This window comes from Ceratotherium simum, chromosome 2 (assembly GCF_057802395.1).
Source record: "Ceratotherium simum simum isolate JZ-2026a chromosome 2, ASM5780239v1, whole genome shotgun sequence".
NCBI lineage: Eukaryota > Metazoa > Chordata > Mammalia > Perissodactyla > Rhinocerotidae > Ceratotherium > Ceratotherium simum.
This window is the reverse complement of record NC_141901.1, coordinates 66514122-66523195: the sequence shown is the minus strand read 5'-3', so window position 1 is coordinate 66523195 and position 9074 is coordinate 66514122. Positions and strand designations below refer to the sequence as shown.

The 9074-nt window shown below is 42.0% G+C and overlaps 1 protein-coding gene across 8 annotated transcripts in view; it reads left to right on the top strand.

Annotated features, from left to right (window-relative positions):
• The first annotated feature begins 7684 nt into the window (after positions 1 to 7684).
• Positions 7685 to 9074, top strand: part of SNX7 (sorting nexin 7) — a 108414-nt gene continuing 107024 nt past the window's right edge. For 3 of the 8 annotated variants that reach the window (XM_087446865.1, XM_087446870.1, XM_087446850.1), the window contains exon 1: positions 8765 to 8975. In XM_087446865.1, the coding sequence (XP_087302991.1) occupies positions 8796 to 8975 (180 nt within the window). In that variant the 5' untranslated portion in view covers positions 8765 to 8795. Of the gene's footprint in view, positions 8502 to 8760; positions 8976 to 9074 lie in introns of those variants that run through there. The other 5 variants (XM_087446874.1, XM_087446887.1, XM_087446841.1 and 2 more) reach the window with 5 other exon arrangements.

The window sequence follows — 9074 nt, the reverse complement described above, 5'->3', positions numbered from 1 at the left end:
AGGGTGTAGGCGCTTCTTTTTGGGGGTGATGGAAATGTTCTATAATTGATTTTGGTGATAATTGCAAAACTCTGTGAATATATAAAAACCATTGATTTGTACACTTTAAATGCGTCAATGTTGTGGTATGTGAATTATATCTCACTAAAGCTATTAATTTTAAAAAAAGAGAAAGAAAATAACCGTCTCACTTTTAAGACATGCTCCTCCGTGTTCCATAACCAAACACATAGGATTTATTGGAAAATTTTTTCTAAAATTTCCTTAAAGCAAATATCTTCAAATGAACTTTTTTGTGTGTGTGAGAAGAAGATTAGCCCTGAGCTAATATCCAATGCCAATCCTCCTCTTTTTGCTGAGGAAGATCGGCCCTGGGCTAACATCTGTGTTCATCTTCCTCTACTTTATACAGGACCCACCACAGCATGGCTTAACAAGCGGTGCACCAGTCCGTGCCCAGGATCCAAACCTGCAAACCCCGGGCCACCAAAGTGGAGTGCACGAACTTAACCGCTATGCCACCGGGCCAGCCCCCTCAAATGAACTTTTGATCTACAATTAAAATGAATTGGAGATAAATTCTCATTATACTGGGCACCACTTAAATGAAATTCCATGATAGCAATGACCTGTCCAATGGGTCTGTCCATAGAAAAGGAATATGGTGGATCTAAGAAACTGAACTTTGGTAGCAGTTAAAAGCATCAACATTTGAAAAACAAATTTGGCAATAATAAGCTGTTTTTAAATCAGTTCATTCATCCAATTAATTAAGTAACATTTATTGAACAATTATCTTACTATATCTGGAGTTTACCCTACCTCGGTATTTCTAGTTATATTAGATAATAAATTTGCTTCTTGTACTCAATGAAGATCATTCCTGGCTTCCTGCCTTTGATAGTGGAATCATCACATTTCATTTAACAGAAAAGCAGGCCATCACTGGTCATGGAATTACACGCATAGTCCATTTCCTTTGGATTTTGCTGAGTTAAAGATGTTTAAAACCATGTTGCCTTATTATTCTGACACATTTATTTATTTATTTGTCACAATAAATGACAGAGGACTTGAAATTGCCAGTGCCTCTTAACAGTAAGGGAAACCTTTGGAAAAAAAACACCCCACATATTGTAGTCAAAGTTACAAAGCATTATGTTACATAATATGAACTAACCCAAACATTATTGCTTGGGAGTCTAAATGAAGCTATGGGGAAAATATGGCAATCATATGTTATTACTTAAATTAATAGTATTAATAGTAATAAAACAATTAAGATTTGTATATATCCTTAGTTCATAAATTATTGCACATGTTAGTTTCTTTGATCCTCATAGCCTTTGAAGTACATATTATTAATTATCCCTACTTTGTAGATGAAAAAATTGAAGCTAATAATTTAAAATACTTGCCTGAGTTGTTCAAACCAGTAAGGAATTCCATATAAAGAACTGTACACTTGCAGAATAATTGCTATTAATCATAGGCTTGGGGGCCTCTCCATCAGCTTGTCTTTGCCTCATGTTAATCACCTAGAATTAACCACATATAGTTTGTGACTGTCAATCGTGCTATTCATCAAGTATTTTTAACCCCCTGCCTACTGAACACATGATATAATTGTACATCATGACCCCTTGAGGTTGGGTGGAGCCATGTGACCAGTTCTGGTCAATGAGTTGTGAGCAAAAGAGACATGAGTCACTTTTGGGCCAGAAGAGACAGAATGGAAAGCAAAAATTCTGCAAGTGGGTTATTAGGCATAACAGTGAGTGGAGTCACTCCCATTTCTACTTCTTGATTCCTGGGCCCACGTTTTCTACCTATGGAGGAGATAACACCATATAACGGACTCTGATGTAAAGTATATATTGCATCCTTTAAGAACACCATTACTTCAAGATGTTGCCTTCCAAATGGCACCATAACTGAGTTCTAAGTAAGCCAGTCCATCTTTCAGTTTAGCCAGCCACTTCCAGGTTATGGGGTTTATGGAAAGAACAGTTAATTCCGTATGTATGAGCCCATGATGACTTCCTCTGCTGTGAAATGAGTTCCTTCATCAGATGGAATGCTATGATGGTGAATAAGACATTTTATGAATGCATGGTTGGTGGTGTTGGCAGAAATGTTAATGGCAGAGAAGGTAAATTCATATCCAGAATGTGTCTATTTCCATGAGGGCACATATCCAATGTAATCAACCTGCCACCAGATGGCTGGCTTGCTCTCCCTTATCCCAAGAATGGTGCCATATTGAGGATTAAATGTTGGTCTGTGCTATTGGCAGATTAGTTATGCAGGTCACCTTTGGTAAAGGGATGCCTATGTTACTGAGCCCATGTGTAGATTTCATCTCTGCCACCTTAGCCACTTGGTTCACGGGCCCAAGGAATGTGATGGCTAGGGACAAAGGATGACTGATATCCCCAGCGTGTATCATTTTGTCCACTTGATCATTAAGAACCTCCTCTGCAGTAGTTGTCCTTTGGTGGACATTTCACATTCACTAATATCGTTACAGCCTGCTTTTCATTCTGAAAAGTCTATCCACATACTTCTTCCCTAAGCTCCTTTTTCATTGTTTTCAATACTGTTCCTTCTGAGTCCTTGACCATCCAACCAAACCATTGGCAACTACCCATTTATTAAGATAGACCTGTATTTCTGGACATTTCTCACTCCAGACGTAGAAGTTGACCAAATGTCACACCTGAAGTTCTGACCACTAGGAAGATTTTCCTTCACATTGTCCTTCAGGTTACCCTTGAGTGTGGCTATAGCGCTGCAGCTGTTACTTTCAGGTAGTACTAGCATATCATGCAGATCCATCTGTAAACCAGGCTCAAGATTTTTCTTCCTCAGTCAACTGATTGTAAGGGATTCCCAGAAGGTCATTTTTATAGGTCTGTCTCCTGAGACCATTCCTGGGACCAATTCTGTATTGTTCAGGGTCTAGTGAGGAGATAGGACCACGCAGTCAATTGTACAGGGAAATTTTAATATAAAGTTTTATTAACAGGGGATTGGAATAAGAAGGAATTGGCTAGTGAGAGTTTAAAAGAATTCTAAAGAACATAGGAATAGCAGATATAAGATGTGATCACTACCCCTGAGGCTGAGGTAAGTCCCAAGGAAAAGCCTTCCCTGCTAGGGCTGGTACCAAGATGTCACCAGAAAGAGTACCACCTTGGCTTCTCGAATGGAGGACAAGTCAATGAAGTATCTCCTTAGTGGGACCTGCTGGAAATCTACCCTCTGGAAGGTGTTGAGCCTCAGAACTTGTTAGGTGCCAGGAGAAGCTGCTGGATGCTGTTGCAACTACGAGCTTGAGAGGTCCCCTCTTCAGGAGTCTTCCTTGTCCAACTCAGACTGGATCAGCTTTGGGCTGGCTGTATAGGACGAAGGTCAGGGGATGGCTGACCTCTAGTGCCCCTGGTATATGTCCATGCCTGGGACAGAGGAGAGGGTATGGGGTGCAGCAACCTGGGCTGGGGGCAGGCCCACAATATTTGGGTCTCTAGACTATGCCACCACAGCTGCATGAGTTTGATAGTGAGTGAAACACCGTAAAAAGCTGTGCCCTGCAGGAATCCTCTGCTGAAACCATGCAGGGGCTGAACAAAGGAGGAAAAAGAGCCCTCTGTGGTAAGAAAGAGCCCTATGGTAAGAAAGCACATCAGAAATGGGAAGAGGAAAACCCTTCCTCCTCCAGTGTCCCTCTACTGACAAGGCTTAACCCCATGACAGGCGGCAAAGGAGAAATACTGACAAGGCCCAGTGCCATTATTACAGAGCAGGCAACAAGAGGCAATTTGGAGTGAAGAGGCAAAAAATTAACCATCATCACAATGACTAGAAAAATCTAGTATTTTTCATTTCTAGATTTTTAGTTCTTTTTTGTAGTATCTTGTAGTTATTTTTATTCTTTTCATTTATTAAATAATTTATATTTATTAAATAATTTATATTTGTATTGTTTAAAGTTCTTTGTGGATCCAATACTTTTAATAGTTTTGTATAGTGATTCTTGCACATGGTAGATTGTTTCCTTGAAAGTTTTTGATTTGGATTGTGATCTCATCTGCAGTATGGCTTTATCTGTAGATACTCTGTGGGAAGTGGGTTGAAGAGAGAGATTTTGTGTTTGCTTGTGCCAGAGGTCCTAGGTGTATATCACTAACCCAGAGACACTTGTAAGTTTTTGAATTGTGACTTCCTGAACCACAGTTAGGATTCTAGGGGGAGGTATCTTTCCCACATGGAGCCCAGGCTGACGCAGAAGAGCTTTGTCCTTGAGTGAATAATTTACAAATTTTCATTTCCATTATTCTTTCATGATAATTCAAACTTAAACTTTTAGATTATTGAGGCCAATCCTACCACCCCACCCTGGGGGCAGGCAGCGTATCAGCTCAAATCTTTAGTCTCATTCTCTCACTTAAGGTTATTTTGTTTATTGCCCATGGAAGTCAATTACCTCCTTGCAAGCTCAACCATGCATTTAAAAGATTCTTCTTATAGTTTGTCAGGATTTTTAGTGGGAGGATTGTACATTCTGCTAAATTCCAAGAACCAAGAATCCCCAAATACTCTTATAAACCCTCTTTTATTTTTTAAGGCAACACATATAACACTTTCTTTCAGTGAGCAGTAAATTACTTACCACTTACTACTTACCTTGGGGAGGTTACTAAATTCTCTATTCATCAGTTTCCTCATCTATAAAATTGGGGTGGTAATAGTAGCACCTACATCATAAGGTGTTTGTGAGACTTACATGAGTGAACATACATTATATACTTATAACAGTGTCTGACTCAAAGTAGGCACCAATTAGCTATTGCTATTATTGATGAGCCTGTGGAATAAGGATGCTGTCTGGGGCCTGTGACAAGTTCTGAAAGAGAACTAAAACCACTAAAGTTTGTAAAGCAACACATACCCTCCTTTCTTCATTTAAGAAACCAGCCCTTGGCTTGCTATAGGTTTCTGGCAAAGACTAAATACCTGCGTGTGAGACATGACTGTGTGACCTGAGCAGCTCATCATAAAACAGGTGCTATAATATAAAAAAAAAATCATAAAATTGGATAAGGCTTCAGCAAACCATACTTGCATGGAAATGGTATAAATGAAAATGGTCCTAAAAGCATTCATTGCATGAGCATTTGGCTCTTGCTCTCAATAGGCATACTCTTACAATCTCATAGGGAGTTCCACCTGAACAAATAAGTAGGGGGTTAAAAATTCAAATCTGATTTACAGATGGTTCTTTATCATATGCTGGAATCATCTAGAAGTGTACTGCTATGGAAAAGGACAGTGGAAAAGAGAAATCCTCCCCATGGTACATATCAATGCCCACTATGCTTCAAAGGAGTCAGGGTAGGATGTGGATGCTATGTTTCAAGGATATGAGCTAAAGGTTTGACAGGATGGGACTTAGAAGGAACAGGGGAGGATCTAGGGGTCAAGAACCATATGGGAAAACGTATGTGGATGGGCTTCTTGGAATGGTCCCAGAATAAAACCATATTTGTAGCCCATAGCAGTGCTTTCCAAAAAAGTCCCATTGATAAATTTAAATGATCAAACAGTAAGTTTGATAAGAATTCTTGTTCTGTGGATGCTAATCCTACTGCTTTCCCAGGCACTTCTGGGCTTGTTCCATGGCCTCAAATACCAAGTGGCCATGGTGGTAGGGATACATGCTAGGTATCAGCTCAACAACACGGATTTCCCTCTCACTAAAGAACTGGCTACTTCCATGGCTAAGTGCTCAACTCACCACAGCAGCAACTACTCCTGGTCCTCTCCCTGCCACACAATCTGGTGTCTGTCATGATTTATCCTTAGTGAAAAAGATACATTGGGTTTACATTTCCTGCTCAGCAAGGTTCTCCCAACATGATCATCCATGAACAGACTAGTTCATTTCACATCAGATTTTGCATATAACATTTTTTCTAACCAATTAAATCATTTTCCAGCAAAAGAAGCACATAACATTTTTTCTAACCAATTAAATCATTTTCCAGCAAAAGAAGTAAAGCCATTGGGCAATGCCCATGGGGTGACTTGTCTTATCATGAAACCCATTACCAGAAACAGTTGACTTTATGGATGGTTGAACGACATTAAAGACTCAGTTATGGTCTCAGGAGATCCTATCTGGAAAGTGTGGGAGAAAGGAAGGTTTTTGACAAGATGCATTTCCTCAGAAACAAAAATTAGTATATGATACTATTTCTTCTATAATCAGAATAAGAGTCCAGGAACCAAGGGACAGGACTGGGTAGGGCTCCTCTTAATATTATACCTGTATTTAAAGTTTTGGACTATGCTGGTTTAGAGGCTTTAGTATCCAAATAAGAACTCTTCCATTCAAGAACCCAGTGATAATCCCATTTAATGGAAAGCTGAGACATTCATGAGGCAATTTAGGATTCTTCATGCCACTGAATAAACATGGCATGGCATGTTGGTAATTAAATTAAAAAATTTAGTCCATAAGTTGCAAAATAGCAATAGGATTGTAGCAGAACTGCAGGAAGAATAGACCTTAGACTGGGAGCTGCACCAATAGTGAGTAGGTTTGGGTTTTCTTCCTTCGGGGAGCTGGGGACTATAGTCCCAGGTGCTTGAGACATAGCTAAACTATATTCAGCAGGAATGGCGGGAAAAAAGAAATTATGTGAAAACACATGTTATTAACGTTGGGGAGCCAAAGGAGTGAATTATGGTAGGGATTTTTTTTTTTGGCTGACCAGCATCAACATGGCCTTTCTATGTTTAGAAAATTCTTTGCCTTAAAATTTCTGTGGGACTTGGCCGGGTGTGCCAAGCAGATCCACCCTCCAGAGTTTTGAAACTAGAACTATGAACACAGAGAAACAGGACTGTGGGGCATTTTTGTGGCAGTAATAGCAGAGGCCGTTCTCAGAGGCAGCTGTGGTAACTGATATTGGTGACAGCACCTGGAGCCCAGTGACATCAGTGTCAACGGCAATGCATGGAGGTGGTATGGCAGCCATTGTTCGGCAATGGTGGCAGCAATGTGTGCACCATTAGTTCTGTGGCATGGTGTTGGCTATGATCCAAGCTGCGGAGTCTTGGTTTGTTCTGCCCATTTTCTGAGCCTATTCTCTATGCTTTCCGGCAATTCTGTGAGTCATAGTATCCTTAAGAATTTCCTAGTTCAGATTGCAATTAGAAAACCTTGACTGTTCCTTTCTAGCCAAAATGAGCTTAGAGAGGAAAAAACAGTCTTTTAATAACTTGCATTCCTTATAGACCTTAGCAGAGAGCCTTTTTAAGTGAGTACACCTGATATCGTTGTTTATTAATAAATAATGTGATCTCTAACCTTAAAATGTCACAGTTTACTAAGGAATGTAAGGCATTTACAAGAACTAAATACAATCTATAAGATGGAATAAATTTAAATGCTAAATTGGGAAGAGACTATGCCATTTGAAAAGTCTTCCTGAAGGGGATGAGACTATAGTCATTTCCTGAAGGATGGGCAGGAGCTGATATTTTGGGTCCAGGAACCATAAAGCATAGGAGGGAGACTGGATATTCACTGGGCAGCGAGACCAGCCTGACTGAAGTGCGCATATGAACTGAAACCAATGAGAGGCACATTTGAATGGTTAAGAGGGAACATATTATTAAGGACTTGCCCTTTAATCAGAAATAGAGAATTTCTCTATGTCTCCAAATATCTTACATATATCTTTTAACTTTTTTTTAAGTTAAAAATTTTAAACATTAGGCAAAATATTTCACCAGGAGAGGTTTTAGAAATCAAGCCTGAACTAGCCTCTTCCCGGGCTATGTGCAAACTTCTCAGACATTCTTTCCAGGGCTGATGGAAGAAAAGAGCTGGGGCTGAGGGAAGTAAATAATAAAACCTGAAGATAGTTACAAAATATATCAATTTGCATTCAATTTTCCATTATTTTTGGAATTTAGTTTTTCTTTTTTTAAGTAATAAGCAGTGAACTAAGTAATTACAGCTTTGCATTGGTAGCACAAAGACTGAAGATTATTTCTTGGTGGCAATGTCCAAGCCTGCTCCTTGCCCTCCGCTCTTAGTAACATTCTTGCTCATTAACTTCAGGAAGACTTGCAGGAGTCAAGACACATTTGAAAGTGACTGAAAACAGTTTTTAAATCCAACTTCCCTGCTTGACAATGACATGACTACAGTTCGGTCACTGGGTCAAAAATCAATTACAAAACAGAGGAGCTTTTCATGTCTTTTATTTTTGCATTAGCCTTAGTAAAAAACAGAGTCGAAAACTACAACCAAGAAGAAAGGCAACCATTAAATTACAGGAAACACAGTACTGGCTTTTTCTCTTGGCGGGCTGGGTGGGCTGCCTTCCAGCCCCGCTGTGGATCCCCTCAAGTTGATGGTTTGCTCTGTCGCTTATGCCCAGATCCCCGCCCGGGCGGAAACCGTCGCTCCCAAGTCCCCAAGCCAGGTGAGTGCGAGGACGCCCTCCTCCTACCTTCGATTCCCCGGCTTTCCTCCAGGGGACAGCGTCCCTTTCCCCACCCTCGCCGGAGTCCGAGAGTCCCACTCCTGCGTCTCCAGCAGGCCCGAGGCCAGGTGGGGCTGAGCCGGGCCGCACGCTCTCCCCGCAGTTCCGCGTCTGCGCAGCTGGCGAGGGGCTGGAGCGGGGCCGGCCCGGGAGGCGCAGGATGCGCGGGAGCCAATGGGCACGCTCGGGAGAGCCGGGCTGGCGGCGGCGGCCGGCCGGGCGCGCACTCTCGGGATGGAGGGCGAGCGCCCGGCATCTCAGGCGCTCTCCTCGGGCCTCCCGGCTGGGGGCGCCGACGGGGACAGCCCGGGGGACGGCGCCCCCCTCCCGGGCAGCAGCGGCTCCTCGACCCTGCTGCAGGCCGAGGTGCTGGATCTGGACGAGGACGAGGACGACCTGGAGGTGTTCAGTAAGGTGAGGGCGGCGGCGGCGGCGCGTCCCGGGAAAGTTCCAAGTCAACTCCGAGAGTTGGCACCGCTGTGCGGCGGTCGCCCCAGCGCGCTCGCTCTGCCT